General features: G+C 39.1%; 2 protein-coding genes across 3 annotated transcripts in view; both read left to right on the plus strand.

Moving 5' to 3' along the window:
• The window catches only part of RAP1B (RAP1B, member of RAS oncogene family), a 35662-nt gene extending 31339 nt beyond the window's left edge, over nucleotides 1-4323 (plus strand). For both annotated transcript variants that reach the window (XM_068935191.1, XM_068935201.1), the window contains exons 7-8: nucleotides 1428-1543; nucleotides 3086-4323. In XM_068935191.1, coding sequence (XP_068791292.1) covers nucleotides 1428-1514 — 87 coding nt within the window. In that variant the 3' untranslated portion in view covers nucleotides 1515-1543; nucleotides 3086-4323. The remainder of the gene's footprint in view (nucleotides 1-1427; nucleotides 1544-3085) is intronic.
• Nucleotides 4324-10872: 6549 nt separating this feature from the next.
• Nucleotides 10873-20812, plus strand: part of NUP107 (nucleoporin 107) — a 29795-nt gene continuing 19855 nt past the window's right edge. Inside the window, exons 1-6 of the mRNA XM_068935182.1 lie at nucleotides 10873-10993; nucleotides 12651-12736; nucleotides 13919-14008; nucleotides 16423-16535; nucleotides 18512-18647; nucleotides 19205-19308. Coding sequence (XP_068791283.1) covers nucleotides 10986-10993; nucleotides 12651-12736; nucleotides 13919-14008; nucleotides 16423-16535; nucleotides 18512-18647; nucleotides 19205-19308 — 537 coding nt within the window. The 5' untranslated portion in view covers nucleotides 10873-10985. The remainder of the gene's footprint in view (nucleotides 10994-12650; nucleotides 12737-13918; nucleotides 14009-16422; nucleotides 16536-18511; nucleotides 18648-19204; nucleotides 19309-20812) is intronic.

The raw sequence follows: 20812 nt of genomic DNA on the forward strand, positions 1-20812 counted from the left end.
TTTTTTTTCTAATGTTGCATTCCCTAGTTGATGTAATCTATAGCCATTGAGGATGCACTGGTAGACTGCCTTTTACATCCTCAAAACTTGCTAATGGATCCAAGTTATGCAGTAATAAATTGTTAGAGAAGTAAGGACAAAATTCTTATGGGTTTTGTCAAAAGTAACAGCTGGTTATAAACAGGGGTGAGGCAAGCAGACCTTCTCTACTATGTATGTATCTGTTTAGCAGGAGCTAGATGATTAATCAAATACATGCATTTGTGGACTTGTCACAGTGCATGTCTTCCTGTCTGGTGGGGGTGCCAGCACACAGAAATTCAGGCTGTGTTAGTATTTGTGTTTCTGGAACAGCTTGAATGTTACGATGTATCCTGCAGTCACTGTGTCTTCTGGAAGACATAGTTGACAGTGTCAGTCAAGCTGAAAGGGCCTCTGTGCAAGAGTTGCATGTAATCAAAAGAATGTGCTTGCTGATTTTAAGAACATCTGATTTAAAAAAATAAATAGGGTAGTGTGTGTTGAATTAGTTGAGAATTTTTGGAGACTACTCATTTTTTCTTAAATAAAAATTTATCAGCTCTAACTATATAAAAGTCATATGTTTAATTAACCAGAACTTATTTCAAATACTAAAAGCCTTTGTTGGAATGTTTGCTGCTTTGTGAATAGTGCTTAGGAGGCTGCTAGGATGACTTTAGCATGAGGACTTCCTTGTTTTAAAATATTTAAGAGATGGAGAAATCATTGGGAAAAAATGTCAATTATAAACAAAGCATATGTTGTTTAATTGTAGTATTTAGATTTGTCTTAAGTTAGCATTTCCCCAGAATTGAGTCTCCTAGAATTCTAATCAGAACAAGTGTGAAAATGTCTCATACTTACTTTTCTAGGAAATGTTAGGCTTTTGTCATGTTGTAGTACTGGAGAGGCTGCTGAATTAATTGCCTAGACTTGTGTTTTTAAAAAAAAAAAAAAAAAGTAGTACTAAGGTATGAAAATAGGCAGTTAAAACTTGCTAGAACTTTTCTAAAAGAATATTAGAGTGCCTTGAGTAAAAAGAAACCTTGCTTCTTGACATAAGTGCTAAATTGCAAAGTAATAGTATATAATGGTTGACAGCTGTGGTATGCATTGTATATTTTCAAACAAATTTGACCCACAGATTAAATAGTTTAATGTTATAGATGCATTTATGGTTTGCTTCATTGAAACTGGAAAACCCTTGGCAGACGGTCAAACTAGAAAGGAGAAAATAAGCAGGTGTGAAGTATACAGTTTAACTTTCTAGCTTTGTGATAACTACATATTTACAATGATTCTTGAGTATGTGAATGCATTACATTCAAGGGTTAAAGTTATGAGAGAAACCTCTTAATTCCAATATGCAAATTCCAATATGCAATTGATTTTTTTTATATTCACAGATCTTTTATGACCTTGTGCGGCAAATTAACAGAAAAACTCCAGTGCCTGGAAAAGCACGCAAAAAGTCATCATGTCAGCTACTTTAATACATAGCTGTACTGTAGCTCTGAGCCAGGTAAACTCTTTAAAATTGTCAGGATTTTCTGTGTTATGTGGTTATTAAAATTCCTTAGTTATGGTAGCTGTTAATGTGGAACTGCATTGAAAATTCATGATTTACATTAACACAGAAATGTGTACGATATTGATTTTGCCATTCCGAAGTCAGAACTACAAAATAGGTGCAAGGTATGCTGTTCACATTGGTATTGAAACTTCATTCAACCTTAAGGGATTTGCAAATCTCAAACGAACAATACTTGTTCTGATCCTTCCAAATTTGAGCTTTTTGAAAACAGGGTTTTCTTTTTAAAGGCTGATAGAATATACTGCAAGAGCTCAATCATCAGGAATGCACACTCTTAAACTATTGTAGTTTGCGTGCTAAATGTCACTTCCTTCTTTGAACTCCTGCACATATTTGCATAGGATCATAGGAATTTAAGCTTGCTTTCTTTGGACTATATGGGTATTTTATAGGCTGCATTGCAATTGGAAGATTTTTGGAAGATAGTGGTGAAGTGATCATTATAACACTCCAAATGTTTGACCTGGAGTTATTGGTTAGTAGATCAATTTCTTACTTAGTGACAGTTGGCTAATGTTTTACCTGACTAAATCCATGCTTTATGAATCCTGTTGAAGGTTCAAGCAAGCTCCAGCCCGCTGTCGTAGCAGTTTTTTTCAGAAGTCAGTCAGCAGGCATGAATTCTATGTGCAGCTTCCTTGTTTTTGGGCAGGGTCCCCCCTCCCACACCCCCAGCCTTAGGACAAGCAGAGGTCATTTTTTTTGATTGACCTGACAATGCAAATATTACCTGTACATCATGATTACTTTAAGTTTGTTTTCAGCCTTCAGTTTTACTGATCATATGGTGTTTGTATATCTGCTGTGTATCAGAGCTGTTCAAGCAATAAAATTGCATTTGGTGGTTCAATTCTTTATCAGTACTGTGATGCATTATTTTGTCATCTGCCCATTTGATACACTGGAAGGTGATGGTAGGAGACTTCGCTGTGCAGCCATATCGTTAATATGGTGATAACTTGCAGGCTTGTGTTAGAATTCAGTTAATGCTAGGTTTAGTTCTTTGGTATCTATATAAAGCTATTTTGAATGGATTCAAGTAGCTCAAATCAAATAAAACACAGGGTTCCAAAAGTATCAGCTGAGGATCACAGAAATGATTGCTGTGTGTTTCGGTTTGTTTTTTTTTTTTAAACAGGACATTCAATTTAGGAGATTTGATTTTTCTCCCTCCCCCCCCTCCTTTTCCTCCACTGCAACTATCATACTATAAGCAGAACTAGTCCCATCCATCAAATACCACTTCTGCAGTTCAATCTGGATTACTATGTGTATCCCAGTTCCCCTTTACTTAGTGGCATAATCTGTTATTTGTGTGTGTGCAGTAGAAGTGGTGTTAGTAGAGGAAAAGTAATAAGGTAGCTATTTTCAAAGCATGTTTTCTAACAGCTAGCTAGTTACATGAAGAGCAATGAATATAGCTGCTACTGACACTAACATGTGTGTGGTTTTTTTTTTCCTTTGTTACAGGTTTGAAGAACTGTTGCCCAATTCAACAGTGCCAGCATTCCAACTTTATTAAACCTACCAACATCTTAAATGGACTTTCCTGTGGTGGTACCCTTTAAGAAACGGATGAAAGCTACTACATCAGTTTGCACATTCTAATCACTTTCCAGTGTCACGAGAGATTTTTACTTATAAATATTCTAAGTGTATGCAACTGGTAAAACCAGAGCCTACATCCAGTATTACTGATAAGAGACATTGTTCATCCACCAATGTTGTACATGTATGAAAACTGTGTACTGTATACTTCAACAATCCCCACTTTCTATTGGAGAATACAATAATGTAAATCCTAAAAGCACCACTATTTTAGCATAATAAAAGAAAGTCCAAAGAGCTCCTATATAGACTACTCCAGATAACTTTGCTTCATCGGTATTTGTAGCTTATTGTAACTTTTTTAAAGAAATACAGGATCATCATCATTGTATTGTACAAAGCGCTTTGATTAACACAACAGCTATATAGTTTTTTAATTTTAGGAAAAACCTGTGGAGACAGTGATCTAGTCTTTAAGAGTCCTTTCAGTATAATGTCTGACTAAAGACATGGCCTTTAATATCTGTTGGGAAGGAAATGTCCAGACTTTTCAACCTTTTATTGTATGTTTCCTTTTCCTTGTTTACATAGGGAACAATGTTTATAGTTGTGTGTACAGTGGGGGTCTACAACAAGAAGTGTATATTTTAAAACGATTTTTTAATGATTTAACAATTTTTTGTAAATCATTTTCGGGCTTCTGCAGCTGTAGATTCTCACTGTGAATTCCCTTGCTTGCTCATGCATAAGTGTATTTGCAATACCAAATATACAGGTTTAGTACTTTTGCCTGTTAGTGATTGTTTTACATGTGTAACGTTTTGGTTGAGATGTTAAATGGTGGAAGAGTACTGTGGATGTGAATGTGGGAAGTAATTTTAATCATGTGTAATTGGTCACAGGGCCTAAGTTGCAGTAATTAACTTTTGCTGATTTATTTAACAATGCCTTGTTGCTTTGTATGCATTAACGTTTGGGTGTAAAGATTGTGTGTATATCCAACAGGGAGCCACAGTATTTAAATTGACCAACCTAATGTTACAACTGCTTTGAGGTGGCCAAATGTAAACTAAAAGCCTTAATTAAAGTGGTGCAATTTTGTATGACTTAGCATCAGTAGTTCAATAAATTTGGATTGCCATGCAAGGGCTTGCATTACAGTTATATGCTATTTGAATGTTTTGTGTTTTAGTAGTGCTAGTAAATACTGATTTCAATGTCACTTGCACAGTGCAGATTCATACATCTTAGGACCAAAAGCAACCATTTTGACTTTGTCTCCTGACACATACATGGCATAGATATTTCTTCTACTGGCATCCCATGTGCTAGGGTGGATGAACTTCTGACTGGATGAAACTCCTTTTACAGTTTTGGACTTGGAATATTTGAAGTGCTAAAGTTCTTCTTGTAAGGGAGAAAAAAAGTCTTACAGGAAAATACCTATCTTCAAAGGTTAGACTGTCAGTGACTGTTTCTAGAACTTGAGGATATGTTGCCTGTGGCTATTGCCTTCTTTCCAGGAAGAAGTCATTGCCGAAACTTACATAATGAAACTAAAATATTCTCTTAGGATAAAACATTATATATGGTTTTCTTCTGGGTGATTAAACCATACTTGTTTGGTTTCAAGGAAATCTGCAGAAGAGCATTCTTGCAGTGTTAAGTATAGAGTTTTGCAGACTGTAGATACCTGTTAAAACTGTTGGACTGTGAAGTGGAATGCTTGGACTGTGGATGATCTGATCTTAGTTGCACTGTTGAAAATTAATGTCCCACCCAAATACTTGGTACCTCCTGTTTCTCTGGCACAAAACTATCAGAGCATGCTCTAATCCATTCCTGCAAAATCAGATTAGGCTGGCTCATACCAGTGAACATTGAGCTAGTTTACTTTGTCCAAAATGAACTAAGGAGCTCAGATGATCCTTCCTGCTGGCAGACGCGGTAATTTTTTCAGTGATCACAGTCCTTTAATGGAAGTAATGCACTCCTTCACTATGCAGAGTCAGAATTAAGGTTGATATCTCTTTTTGTTTATCATTAGAAACTTGACCATGCAGTTGATGATTCCCCATAACTATCTGTTTTGTTATCTTCTGCATACTGATCAGTGCCCAGAGTAGAGCATCCAGCGCTCCAGCCTGACCTAGTTCTTTTGCACTAAATCCTTTCCTTCTTGTCTACCCAGTCAGTACCTTTCCTCCCTTCGCTTCCAGTGTCCGTTATTCAGGTCTTCTAACACTTTTACGTTCCCATTGTCATTTTCCCTGTGTTCTTCTCAGTGTATTTCTCTTCCAAGTAGCTGTACAGATGGCAAGGGGGTGGGAGGGAGAAAAAGGGAATTCTTTGACAACATGAGAGGGGTACTGGCTTGGTCTCTACGTCCAGCCAAAGAGCATTAATTATAGGGAACATCAGCTTTGTCCTGGAAGCTTTTCTGGTATAGTAAATGTATAATTTATCAGCATTAAAGGTAGTAAGTTTTGAACAAGCTCCAGGAGAGTAAAATTTTTAAACTTTAGTCTTTATCTCAAGATACTACTAAAAAAGGGAAATAACGGATTTTTTTGTTTGGGGGGGGAGGGGGGGCTGTATTTAGAACTAGGCCAGATTTGCAACATTAACAAATTGTAACCCATGTAATACCTAAAATGTAGCATTTTTCTCCTATGAAAACTTAGGCAAGCTTCAAGGAAGCAGTGTCCCAAGAGTTAAAGGGAAGATGTCTTGACAAAATGATGCTGAGGAAGTGATGGACATGAAGAGTGAGGAAAAACTCATGAAAGAATTTTCTTCATTTCTAAGTAGTTATGGCATGAGGAGCTGCTCGCTCTGAGGAAGTGAACATCTAGTTCCTCACAGTAATCGGAACTATGTAAACAGTAACCACTTCTAGAAAAGACTCCAGTCTGCTGAAATTTTTGAACACATTTTTAAATGTCTTGAGGATAAGTGCTTTGTGTACAAAGCTTAAGAGGTTTATACTTCCGCTACTTCAATAGAAACAGAACGTTGTCCATACTGAAGCAAGAACAACTGAAGAATGCAGGCAGGCCTACTTATATTCAAATGAGTAGGAGGAGAAATGTTCTTTACTCATAAACATGCCTCTTAGAGTGATTAGTTTACTTTGGTCCTTCAAAAAGATATGGTTCTACTTAAAGCTCTGGATGATAACATACATAATTCATATTTTATCCAAATTAACGCAGTAATTTTCCAAATTCAGTGCTATACTTATGTATTGCTGCTTACTGATTGTAAAGTTAGTTTATGCTTACAGTGCACACAAAGTTTGTGACTGTTTTTATTTCCACCCTAATCTGAAATTGGTATTTGTCAATATCTCGAGTGTCTGAGCTTTCTGTGGAAAAAGTTATGTTTATGCCCTGAAATATAAAAGTATTATTTAAGTGAATTGCACTCTTTCCCATTAGGACTTCTTCCTTTCAGTGCAAATTTATTATCCCTTACATTGGTATTAATGCTATTCTTCATTCTCAAATTATTCTGTAAAACGAATGTCTACTTGCTTATCTTAAAGTAATACTTAAGACTTTTCAAGATGTTTTCAGATGCCCAAATGAATGGCACTGTAAACTCAAACTACTACTATTCTCTGCAGAAGAGAACATAAGAGAACTTGTGGAAAAGTACTGTAGAGTTAGATACTAAGTTTGTTTCATAATATGTACTGTGATATTGTGATGCTAGAAGGGGGAGGTGGGAGGAGAATATTGCTGAAGTTTTGATTAAAGCTGTGCATTTCTCTCTGGTTCTGGTGTAATTAGAGTTGCTGTTTTCTCATGGGTGAAGACCAGAGATGAGGATTTTCTTCTTTTTAAAAAGCGAAATGAATTGTGGATGAACCAAGTCATGGATTTTTCTAAAATTTTCTAATCCTTGCCAATTTGGGGGGTTAATTTAAGGAGGGGGAGAAATTCTGCCACAATAGTGAACTCATTCTAGATAAGCTTCAGTTTAAACTTATCAACAAGAGAAAGTTATTCCTTGACCTAAATTGTCAAAAGTGGTGCAGCTATCTGTAACTCTTCTTAATTTTTGAATTGTAATACAAAGATGCAGCTAAGCATCAGTGTAGACAAGAAGCTTTGTAAACTTCCATGGTAAAGCTGCTACCCCAGCAGCATCAAGCTGTACTTCAGTCCATAACTATTTTTATTTAGCCTGTGTATGGGCAGGAGAATAAAAAATAAAGCAAAAGTTGTTCAAATATGTAACAAAGTACAACTGTGTGTGGTTCTCTAAGGCAACATTAGACAAGCAGAACTCATAATTGAATTAAGGTCTTATTTCTCAGTCTCGAGCACCCTATGCTTTCATTTTTTGAGAGTTTTTGAACAACTTGATTCTTAAAACCTAATTTAACTTCTGTTATATAAAGCCAAACTCTGGAATGGTACTTGACTTCCATTTTTTTCTTTATATTCTCAGTCTGGAAATATAAGCAAAGTTATGTTTTGTATTCTTATTTTGTTCTCAGTGTTGACATTTGGGCCTCAAACATACTTTCAGAGTTCAAAAAAGGAAGGGTAAAGCAAACATCTTCAGAATTTTGAATCATCAAGCAGAGGGTGAATGGAGAGAAGAATGTCTTCATAATTCCACTGTATGCAATAAAATAAAACACTTTAATCAGTACTGAATCACTTTAGCCTCAAGAAATATTAGTCATTTCTAACAGTTCTACAGCTTTGATGTTTCAAGAAAGTTCACTGACACAGTTTTTCCTTCAGGATTGTGGCTGGGGTAGACTACTCAACTGAAAGAAATTGTAATTCATGAAATTTTTTTCCCCCTCTCCTACCATAAACCTTCGGAATGTTTTCTCCAATCTTGGATTCAAACTGCAGTTATAGTGGAAATTCTAGTTCCTCCTTTGGTTGGTGTACTTTATCTTTCAATAATATGTGTTGTTTTCTTTTTTTTTTTCCTTCTAGATCTAGCAGGGAGGATTTAGTAACTTCAGTCACATCCTGAGTATAAAAATCTGCATCTGAAATCCTAACTCTCCTAAGTGGGACTCACTGCCTGTGAGGTGCCAAATACAGCAAAGTCCCTTGGCACTGCTATCATGATTTTCAGACACAAGTAAAATGACACCTACTTGTCTATTCTTCTTGCCTTTTTAATAGTTTTATTCATCTGAGCTCCATCCATAAGAGTAGGCACAGGAGTCAAAATCCATTTAGGAGTCCCTCAGGCAGCTGTCATTTGAGAGTCAACATTGGCATTTTAATACAAGCAAGTATATGCCCACTTTCAACCTTGAGAGTGGAAAAAAAAATGTTTATGCTTTAAAAAAAAATTGTGAAGAATTAGGCACTTCCAGGAACGTTTGAACTAGGAGAAGATGGGCTAAAACATGAGATTTCTTTCATTCTCATAACAAGAAACAAGACATAATGTAAGTAGCATGGGGTTTTTTTTGTACTTAAGAAAGCTCAGCTAATGTACTCTTGCTGCTGTCATACTTAACTCATAACTATCAAAAGCAATAGCATAAGAAACTGTGTTAAGAATGTTGAATTTTGGATATGCAAGTATCGTGTATGCAGTTTCACAGTACACTGAGGTAATTTATTTTGATGAAGTGACTATATAGAAACATGCATTGTAAAGGGTAATTTGAGTTTTAAGTTAGTCTACTTTACTCTAACTTAGTGTATCCAGTAAACACTAACTTTTTTTATAAAGCTAGTAGTCTAATACCCTTATAGTGTTGGGACAGAGAGGACTTTTGGGTGATAAACCTGCTATGATTCTGTGTTAGCAGTGCTTGCTGCTGAGTTTTTTTCACTAGTCCTGCCTGTAACTGTGGAGCATTACCAGTCCTCTTGATATCCTGACAACATGGGTGCTGTTAGGATCGGTGTTGATGTAAATATGTAAAACACAAGATGGATTTATAAACTTTAGTATTATAAATTTGGGGTGTTCTGTATATTTCAGGCTAAAGACACACGTTATATGTAACAATGGACTGGTAAATTCATATTCCCTTCTGTTCCTTGGGAGTGTGAGATGCTTGCATGAGAGACTGTTTTGGTTTATTTTCACCCTATCTTTTTTCTTTTCCTCCTACACTAGTCAAAAAACACCTCCCCCGAAACACACTTCAGACTGGGGGAGAGGGCGTATTATTCTTTCTGGAGCCAAGTTGAAGATTAAGGCGGTTCCCCTAGCCTGTATTTAAAGAAGCCGTATACTAAGACAAGTTCTCTCAAGGCCTCCAAATCTTTTCTTTTACTTTTGTGGGTTTTTTTAAGAAAAAAAAAAAAAGTCCCCTTCAGCCTGAGTCTTGCTGCTTTTGCTTTGTTCTCATCTCTTAGGTTCTGCATTGCTTTACTACTTTTATGTATCGCCTCAGGTTCGCTCATTCTCTCTTGTCCCTTCTGCCTTGAGAAAGGGCTAGCGTGGGAGTTTGAGCTGGTGGCAATGCAGAAAATTGAACCAGGTTTGAGTTTGTGCACTGCTCTGCTTGAGTCTCCTACTGCAGTATGGAGATAGTAATGCTACGCTGTCTTGTGAAGAGCTCTTGAGAACCAAAATGTACTGAATGTGTAGCAGTATCAAACTGGGATAATAGTTCCTTAATATTCTGTAGCAAAGGTTGTTGCCTGACATGATAGTCTACATGATACAACTTCAGTCAGTCTTGCCTTTTTTTTTTTTTCCCCCCTCTCCATCCAAAACTCCAGTTTCTGGGTGAGTCATCTGCTCTCTAAGGGTCTTCATGCTGCCTCTGTTCCTGGACAGCCGCTCTTCGTCCGGACTGCCAGCTTTTCCTCTTCTTGTGGAGCCTCTTTAGGTTAGGCTCTCCAGCAGCTTCAGGGGAAACCAAGACTGGATGTCCAGCAGGGGCTGTCTGCCCAGTCCTGCTGCCTTTTGCAGCTCTTGTTTTCAGATGCATTGCTCACTAGTCGCTGTCTGAGGAGTTTAAATGCCTGATCAATTTCTTGAAAATGCCTTGTAATTGTAGCTCTGCGTGCAGCTGAGCGCTTGCAAAGGTTTTTCAGTGCTTGCCTGGCTATTTTAACAGCATTGTTTTGAGTAGTTTTCCTTGTACTAGAGCACACTTGAATGAACTGCTGCCAGCACCATCCAGGTATTTGTATTGCTATAGCACGGAAAATTCTGGCCTTCATGAAGTTTGTGAGCCAGCCCTTGAGGAGGGAGGGGAGAGGCGGTTATGGACAACTCACCTCATAGCTTGGTTAACTTGCCCACGGCGGTAAGGTTTGAATAATCCCTGAGGGTACCTATTTCTTTGCCCCTTAAAGCTGGCCGGTCTGGAGAGGAAGGGGAAGGGGAGCAGCCACCCCTTTGGCCTAAGATAACGCAAAGAGCGGGAGGCAAACGCCGCTAGCTAAGGTGGTAAGAAAAACACGTTATTTTACGAACGTCCCGTTAGTCTATGTGTACGGAATGAGATAACTTAAATAGCGTTTAAAAGGTTGAAAGTTTTTTTTTTCTCCTCGCTTTCTCCAGGATCCCACAGCTCGCAGAGCTACCGGCAAGGCAGCCTTACGGCAGCTACGGGGACACCTCTGGGACCGGCGAGGCTCCCTCGGTCCCGTCCCGTCCGGTCCAGCCCGCCAACGGCCGCCGCGCACGTCCCGCCGCTAGCACATCCACTGCTCCACCCCTCCCCGTGGGGGCGCGCATGCGCAGTTCCCCCCCCCCGCCCGGCGCATGCGCAGGCGGCCGGCGTCGCTCCACTGGGGCGGAACTACCGCTTTTACCTTCCGGGCCGGGCCGGCGGGAACGCTCGAGTCGGCTCGCGCCAGCGGCCGTTATGGAGAGGTGGGTGGCGGCGCCGCGGTACCGGCCGCTGCCCCGTGGGGAGGCGGGAGCGCGAAGGCCGCCCGAAATGGAGGCGGCGCGTGGCCTGAAGCGGGGCTGCCGCGGCCACGCGCGGCTGCGGCGGCGAGGACGCGGCCTTTCTTTCTCGCCCGTGTCTGGCGGCGCCGCTGTGGCGGCGTGTCCTCCCCGCCGGGCGTCGTCTGCGCAGGGTGAGGGACTGCGGCGCTGGAGCTGCGAGTCGCGCTCGCGAGAAGCCCACGCAGGAGCGGGGACGCAGCCGCGCCCACTCGGGGTCCGGGTAGTAAGACAACAACAGGAATGGCTTGTCCCGCCCAGAAACTTAATTTACGGAGTAAAAAAAAAAAAAAAATCTAGACAAATTTGGAAATTTTTTTTTTAAAGGCTACAAAAGCAGTCTGCGCTTAAGTAGTATTTCATAACCCCTTATAATATCGAGGAACGTGTTCTGTTGTGCACTAGAGCAGGTGGACGTGATTTGTTCACGTAGAGGAGGAAATACATGAGGAAGGGTTTTAACGTAGCAGAGTAGATACGTTGGAAACGCGTTTTCCATCTAACTGCAGCTAGAGGAATATACTTATTACCTGGTGGAACAGCTTTTTAGGGATGTAGAATATTTTTATATCGCTTGACAGTTTTAAAAGCAGCTATTCTTTTCTGTAGTATACTTTTAGTTTAAACTGGAATTGTTATTTAGGCGAACACTACTTAGTGGGGCCTTTGCAAGGTGTTCTTCAGAAAGGTCTGCTTAGACAGCTGCAGCTGTGCTCTTCAAAAACCACTCATCACATCTTTTCATTCGCATTTTAATTATTGTTGCCAAAATTCTTCCCATTCTGTAATGCATGTGGACTTTCTCAATCTGTGATGATTTGGTGCATCTGAAGAAAAAAAAACCTGATGAAATCATCTTATTCTTTCAGTTTAAATTTTGAATTTCACACTGTCGTGATTTTTCTTGCTTTTTTATTTTTATTTAAAGAAAGGATCTATTGTCATGTAAGAGGAACAACATATGGATTTTCAGAAAAGCCAATCTACTTTTCCTGAGCTGATGAGCAATACTAAATGTTCTGTATGAGAAACTGGATAGCTATACTAAAATTAGCAATGACTTAGCATGGCTTTGTTTTCAATTTCTCAGTTGTGGAGTTGCACAAAAAAGAAAGTCTTAATCCATCCTTAAAAACGGAATAATCTGAAGCAACTTTTTTTTCCTAATGTCTCAGAGTTAATAGCGGAATAGTATTAGGCTACGTTTATGTAAGATTTGGATAAAGAGTTACAGTGCTTTGTGCCCATTGCACAACGTTTTTGGGACTAAAGGATTAATTGATTTGTATCCTTAGTTGTTTCTTTCTCCAGCAGAATAAGAAACAATAAAGTTGTGGAGGGGAGGGAGGTGTTTTGGTGGTTTTTTTTTGTAAAGGTTGCTACTGGCTAAGTGTAGACCTTCCAATTCAAAGGTCTGTTTTTGAAACGTGTCATTACCTTGTCAACTGGGATTTTGAGTCAAGCTATGGAGTTACTAGTGTTTGAAAGGAAGGATTAGCCAGAAGAGAGTAACATCATAATAATAATATTATGTTTTGTTGGAACAGTTTGCTTACTTTGTGTTTCTATTGCTGTTTTATAGAAATGATTTTGGAGACATGTCATCCCCCTGTGATACCGAGATGGCCAGACCTTGTCGAAAACAAAGTTCCCAGAAAAGAGTTTCTAGTATCCTTTTTCTGTATAGTTTTTTTTAATCTTCTGTTTAGTCTTTGCTTGCTATGTTCACAGTGCACAAGTATATTGACACATGCAGCTGATCTTTGACTGTATTTGCAGTGATTATTTAGATTGTGGGCTAGATATGGGTGCATGTGCATTACCTTCCTTCTAAACCTGTGCTGGCACATTTAGGTATCCCAGTATTTTACTGTTTTCATAGGCTTATGAACTCAGGTTGACCTCAGCCTAGAGATCTACGTGAGCCATAGCTGACTCCATCCTTGAGCTTTCTTCACTCCATTATATCTTAATTTTATGTTCTTATGCTCTTTAACCTGTGTTTTGTTTTATCTGAGTATTTTGTTTGTTCAGTGTGTCTTAGCTTCCCACCCACAGTATTATCAAGAGAAGTGCACGTGCATAGATATAAACTTCTACAGAACTTCTTTTAACTTACTTACGATAGCAAAAAATATTATACGATTTGGCAGCTAGTGTAATTATATTTTTCTGATTATGATAGCAAAGGAATCCAGTACATTTCATCCTTCTGTTTTTTGTAAAAAGAATAAAACTGGCAAGGTATTGGCTGTGATTATTGTTGTCCTTCAGAATCATGACGTTCTTAGACACTGACATAACTTAGGGCGCTGGAGCTCTTGCACTACTGCTTGTTAGTAAACCGTGCTTAGAACATTGAAGTTAGTTAACTGAGAGGAAGAGGCAAAGTAGAGCAAGAGAGATGTTTTTGTGGAAGTCATCAGTGTCCTGGAAAAGAAAGCAGGATAGCTTTTTTTGTTTTTTTTTTTTTAATGTATACAGTCTCAGATTTGCTGATCATGAGTTATATTGGATACAGCAGCCCCTTACAAGGGGAGATAATTCTCCTTGATCCAAGCAGTTAGTGAGAAGCAAGGTGTCCTAGACCTGTCGTGCTCTTGTTTCTGAACTTTGCTTTGGGGTGTCTCCAGCCCTCCAGCTTTTAAATTTCTGGTGAAGTATTTCATGGCTTATTTGAGCTTATTAAATGAGACTTTCTGCTTTAGCCCTGCTAAACTTGAAGGAAAAGGTGTATGTTCCTTATAATGTTTTAGCTACAACAAAGATTGTTTCTTTCCAAGAATTCACAGTCATTCTGGGTAGAGGTGAAAGAGTTTAGGAATGTTTCTTAACCTGCTTATTAATCAGTTCTTACTTCCCTGGATGACACTGTTGGAAGCATGACGCCCAGAGGCCAATTCGTTTCCCGCACTCCTGGTTCATTGCTTCGCCAGCCATGTAAGATTTTTTTCTCTTTAATATTTAGTTAAATGAGTAATATGCTTGGACTTCGTAATTGATAATAATTCATAACAAGAAAGGCATGGATATACTGGAGTGCGTCCAGTGAAGGGCCACGAGGATGATTGAGGGGTTGGAGCATCTGACGTACAAGGAGAGGCTGTGAGTGCTGGGACTGTTCAGCCTGAAGCCCTATCAATGTGTATAAATACCTGATGGGAGGGAATAAAGAAGATAAATTCAGACTCTCCTCAGTGGTGCCAATAGAAAGATAATGGGCACAAACTGTGATACAGGAATTTCTGCTTAATATAAGAAAATTTTTTTTTTTTTTACTGTGAGGGTAACCAAACACTGGAACAGGTTCCCCAGGCAGGCTGTGGAGTCTCTACCCTTGGAAATGTTCGGAACCTGACTGGACGAGGTCCTGAGCAACCTGCTCTGATTGACCCTGCTTTGAGCAAGGGGGTTGCACTAGACAATTTCCAGGGTTCCCTTTCAACCTCAACTATTTTGTGGTGAACAAAACGCCTGGCATACATGTTCATACGCTATATATGCGTGCTGTTGCCAAACACCAGTGGATTTTTGCCTTTCAGTCTGAGTGCTTTTGAGCTTCGTTCTTTGTTTGGCATAAGAGTATATGAAATAGCATTTCAGTTTCTCTCAAATGCCGTATTGAAACTGGCTGATTCTTGCTTTGATAGTCAACAGAATAGTTTGTGCCATTTCCGTCACTTTCGTAGCAGTCTTTTATTTTTGCCATAGCTTTTAATTCTTCGAGGTTCACTGCTTTGTAGTGTTGCTACAGGCACTCTTCCATCGTTGTTCTTCTTGTGGCAGGTTAATTCTGTTGACTGAGCCTTCTACCAGGTGTGTTTATTGGATGCATCAGGTCCTTCAGACCTCCCTCTCTGCCAACAGGAGAAAAAATTACACGATGCATTTCATGAAAAGGCTGTGGAGCCATGCGTGGTGGCTAGGGGTCAGTTGCCCTGAAATCTGACCATCTCAACACCACTCTTCTGCATTAACTAACACATATTGAGAGCACATTAGGGATATTCCCTGAATTTGTGCTGGTATAAAGAGATGAGTTTCTCTTCCAGAGAGACTGATTCTTCTTAATGTCTTGTGGTTCCTACCTGGCAAGTTCTGTGTAGCCCCTGTGTGTCTTTATTTATTGTAATAACTGGTGACTTCAGTTCTGCTGGCCAGTAGCAAAGATGAATGCTGTTAGCATGAGCCTTCTTCACAAGCACAGGTTTCTTGTGTGTCCGCATTGACAGCTCTGACAATGAAACTGAAAGTTGTTCTTAGTGTTAACTTAACACTAAACATGGGAAAAGATCTGTAATCCTCTTAGGACCTCCCTCATTAGTTATGGCTGAAGCAAAGAGAAGTGCCCGTTCCTCACAGGCCTTTGAGGCTCTGTCATTCCCTCTTTGCCACAGTTGACACGGCTCCTGATATGACTGTCACTGTCTTAATAAAACCATTTCTTTTCGATGGCTCCCCAGGCTATTTGTGTTGATAAGAGATCCAAAGGGACTACTCCCTTGAAGCAGATTCTGTGGTCTTTGGGCTGTGTGAATGAGGCTTTGAGGTTGGAGTTTCCCTGTTGTTGTAGGATGGTGAATTTGTCGTCTTTCCAAGCAGCATCTCCATTTGTAACATCTGGCAAATATCCCTGAGAGCACTCGCCACTGTGTCATTGTGCAGCAGTAGCTGGAACAGATACGGTTGCTTGGTAGAGCAGTCTTGTAGTTTGCCATTTGCTTTAAGGGTTTGGAGACTAGTTTCCAAGAGTGAGTGGAGGTACACTACTGTGTACACTCATAATATGAATGTACCAAGGAACTCTTAAATAACTGAAAGTATTAGAGATGCACGGATCCATATACACCTAACTACATTCACACCTAACTTGCTGTTCCCTGTGCTTCAAACTTATACCTGGAATGATACTGCACTTGAGGAAGAACTGAAATGACAGTGGATGAAATCTATCTTTATATAAATATGTACCCTAGTTGGAAAGTCAAGGCTTGAGTATGCTGCAGATTTGGTTAATAGGGTGTTTATATGCCCCTAGCATAAATAGACCTATAGACAATGAAGTTACATTATTGATAATGAACATCCTTATTTCTAATTGTTGTCGGTATTAAGACTTTTTTCCTTTCTAATTAGCATTTCTGGGTTTGGTACAAGCCTTGGGATGGAATGAAATAATGATAGACAGGAACAGGTTACTTCTCTGTCAGATTGGTTTGTCTTTCTTCTGTGGCTATGAGTAGGATTTCATAAATACCTCAGTCTCAGTTAAAAGATTTTTTTTTTGAGCACCTTGATAGAGCATAGTTGCCTTAAATACATTTTCTTTTCAGAAAAAGGTCTCTCTCTTTCAGTTACTGCAACTCGAAGCTCCACAAAGCTGCCAGATATGTCTGCCATCCTGGGAACAGGAGGGAAATCTCCTCAAATTCTACAGACTCCTGGCCTTTTTGGCAGTCTGTCAATGGTAAGATGGTTAGATCATGTTTTTTCTCTGTCGCTCATGTAAGACTTAAAAGAAATTACAAGTCTACAGTGTTTCAGTGTTTGCACCAAAAAGAAACTGTGGGTGGTACAGGTTTGCTATATTACTATGGTGTTCTCTCTGTTCCTCAAGATGACGCAATGAGGTATAAATAGGGTTTTAAGGACTTCTTAAATATGCCGTGTATGTTAAGCTAGTCCTGTCGCATCAGATTGTGGCTGTGAAAATCTTGGCTTTGCTTGTTTGCAGATTCCTCAAACACAGAAGTGTTTTATATCAGCAAATTAAGTCTTTAGAATTTTTCTGGTATTAAGCGCTCTCCAGGACTAGGCTTCATATCAAAATATGAACTTCAAAGAGCAAGCTTCTCTAGTGGCTTTTCAAATGGCATTAATTATCTTCTTACTGTAACATCATTGGAAAAACATTGATTAGAGAAATCATCATGAGGGACTTCTAAAGTGTTTTATCTCCATTTGTATTTAAACTGACTGAAAACAAGTTAAGATGTGTTTTTGTGCATGCATTCTAATTCATTCTACCTTGTTCCTAGATTTTTTTTTTTCACCATTTAAAGAAGCAAATAGGCTGTAAGGTTTTGGGACCTAGAGACCCATGATCACCTTGTATGCACCTCTTAGTAGGGAGACTTGTCTTCTGACTGAGAGACTCTTGGTATTCAGTAACTAGTGTTTTGTGAGAGGTGTTCATTAGCTTAGCACTTAGTGCTCTGATTTGGATACGAAGAATCCTGTTTGGATTATCGGAAAGAAACTGGGGGCTAGACAAGCATTGTCACAGGAGGGTGATTGGAAAAAAAGACTTAAAATTATGCCGTATAGAAGTTCACCTGCTGGTAGATAAGGACACTTTTTGTATTTCCCACAGAGACCCGATGTGATTTTACTGGAACTGAGTTTCTCGTTACTTTTACCCTTCTGCTCTGAGCAGTTCAGAGTGCTGCAGCGTTCTGCTCTGGTTGGCTAGAGGGCGGCAAAGGCAGAGGGAAACGGGGCACGAGACTGCTGTGGTTAGAAACCGGGACATAAAAAGAAGAACAGCAGGGGTATGCCCACAGCTTTTTTTTGGGGTGTGTTTCAGCCACTGCTAGAGCAATTTTATCCGGTTCCCTGTTCTTGTCGGTTTGGGCGAGACCATCTTAACAGTCAGGAAAAAAGAATCCGCTAGTGGCACGATTCTAGGTCCTTCTAGACGGTATTAATTGCTGCTGTGGCAGCAGTTGTTGCCATGGCAACAGCTGTAGGAAGCTGTCCTGCCAGGGCAGTGTGCGGGCAGTCTCTCCTGTCTTGGCCACCCTGCCGCTTTGATGTCAGATAGGTTAGCAGATACCTCCCCTGAAATAGCCAAAGAAAGTATGGGTATGTCCTTATTTCCCCGTTTAATATTCCTGAACACTTTCTGTTATTTTAAAGATGTATTGCTTTGTTTAATAAAATAGTTCTAAGGAAAATCGGCAAGAAGATTGAGAGTCTCTTGTGAATGGTTCTGATTCAGATTTCAACTATTTTGTTCAACTTTTCACAGCCGCTTTACAACCTAGTCAGTGTTGTTTGGCCTCCTTGCACTTTGGAGAACATAAATTTAGTAAACGCTTAACGTAATAGACTATGAAAGGATAGAGTGGTGCATTTGTTTTGAAGTAAAAAGTGATACGCAGTGTGTTTAAAATACAGGGTCTTACTAAATTAGCTTCTAGGTGAATTACTTCCTGAGTAAATTCATTGAGAATTTCCTTTTCCATATAAAATTGACATTTTCAGAGGTGTTTGTTAAAGACAATTATGTCTTATCTCAAGGCAGCTCATTATTCATTTTCAGAGTTCTTAAACTCTATTTATACCAAAAATAATTGTTTATAGAAAGAAAGAACTTGGAGCGAGGCTTGTAGTAGTTGGGGATTGCTGTTTATTTTCCTTGTGTTGCTGTTATGTTTTTAGTTAGATGAAAGTAACTGGACAATGGCACTGTCACCTCAGCAGACAGGAATGTTTACAAATGTAGACCTGTCCAATATGACAGAAGATGTCACTATGAGTGCTGTACTGTTGCGTGAGGATGATCCTGGGGAAGCTGGTAAGATGATCGGAAGTTTTCATAATAATTAACTACATATTTTATTTGTAGAATATATACATGTATATACTTATTTTCTTATTTTTATGTATTATTTTGCTGAGATGTTTCTATGACAAGAACAGTCTACTTGCAAAAGTTCGGAAAGTATCTCTTCCTGTTACTGGAGTTTTTCCAACTGGTGTGTTCTGTGGAACTTGATATCACAAATAAATGCTTTGGTGATGTAAGATGCTGGATTAGTTTAATGAAGGTCCATGAAGGAGTTTATCTTTAAAACTTTCTCAGAGGACAGATTTATAGCAAAAATTATATAAGTATTTGACTTGCACAAAGCTTACCATGTAGTTCCTGTGTAACTTACTTTCTTAGCTGGTAAGTTCTTATGACTTAGTGGGATATAAGTAGTTCATATCATCATTGTCTGTGTTTAGTTTTATTGATGACAAGCTATTTTGTCATCAGAAAGGTTCTTTGTAGTATAGGGGAGCTTTTAGTTTTTGTTTTGTATCAAGTTGTTTTGCTGACGTGGTTGTTTCTGCTTAAATATGTTCTAGCTACTATGAGTATGTACTCAGATTTTCTGCATTCCTTCTTGAAGCATACATCAACTACAATTTTTGAACTTGTGGATGAGTATGAAAGTATTTGCAACAGTCAGGTAAATAGTTTGCCTTTTTGTAATTTGCATTCCCTTCTCTAAGTTGTAGTGTTATTTTCCTTTAAGCGGAGAAATCACAGGGCTAAACATAGATACGTTAGATCTTCCAGCTGGTTGCAGTCTTGTGAGTCAGTTAATACTAACATTAAATAGCATCTCTCTTTCCTCATATGCTGCTTTGGCACAGGAATACCCATTGTGTAGCTTGCTGAATTCTAAAATGTGGTTAGGCTGTGATTGTGCTCCAAGTGCTAAGTGGTGATAAACATTAGCAGAAGTATAGATATTTTTGTTGATGATAGTGAGCTGGATAAAAAGTACTTACATTTTTCTAGGTATAAATAAATATAGTCATTGTATTATGGTGGTTTTAGTGCTTTCTAGTACATACTGAACAAGCTGGTCATAGAGGCATCAACAGCAGGTTTCAGGCATCTCTGCTTTTAGACACAGTTTTTGATTTGATGGGCTGTTGATTGTTAGTGGCAGGAACTGACAGCTTGAAAGGAAGGAATTAAGATGCTTCTATCAATAACAGTGTTGCTCACAAAAAGAGAGAGGAAAGCAGGGTTTTCTGTTTGGTTTGGTTTTTTGGTTAAGAGACTTTGTACCTGTGTCCATATTAAGAAAATGAATTCTAGGTAGAAGGCTGCTAGCTGTGTTCTGTACAAATTTGTCTGGTTTTGGGGCTGAGTTAGAAAATGCTGAGGTCTTTCATGAAGTACATACCATAGTTCTGTTCCCAAGTGGGAAGGAGAAAGAGAAGAAAAATAAATGTAAATTAAATTATTATGTGAAATGGTGGAACTTCAAAACTGAAATGGAACGGGAAGTTTCTGTGATGCCTCCTATTTGTGAATGTTGAGAAGGACACCATCTACAAGATCATAGCATAAAGAGTGGTGGTTTTAAGTCATCTGGAATATTTGGTGGGAGGTGGGAAGGGTTGAATGTTTGTTACCAAGGACCTACTGGGAGTAGAGTGAGGGATACTGCCCCAAGGACTGGCTTGGATAATGCTGAAGTGGTTGAGGACAGTCCTGAGCTCTCATACTGCCTCTCAGCTGTGCACTAAAATCACTCTAGAGGCTCCTAATGGCCAGGAGAAATATTTTCATATTTTCTGGGAGAAAGAAGCAGCAAACAGAAGAGCATCTTCCTTTCTACTCACAAGGCTTTGATAGTACCCCCCCTATTCTTTCCGCCAGATCTGTTGCTCACCTTCCACTTGAAAACTGGTGAATGAATTGATGCCTGACAAATTGGCTACTCCTAAAATGTAAGCGTTTGAGACTGCTCTGAGCAGGAATAGGTGTTCTGGAACTAGCTACTGGTTGAGATGACCATATTGCCTAAGTTTTCTTCATAATAAATGTAAGAAAAGGTGACATCATTTCTTTTTGGTGAAGCTGTAAATTGTGTGGTAACAAAACAGAAAAAGGAAAGAAAGGGCATTTTTCGCTGATGTTGTCACAAATAGCCACAGGACTCGCTTTACATTTGG

Source organism: Struthio camelus, chromosome 1 (assembly GCF_040807025.1).
Source record: "Struthio camelus isolate bStrCam1 chromosome 1, bStrCam1.hap1, whole genome shotgun sequence".
Classification (NCBI taxonomy): domain Eukaryota; kingdom Metazoa; phylum Chordata; class Aves; order Struthioniformes; family Struthionidae; genus Struthio; species Struthio camelus.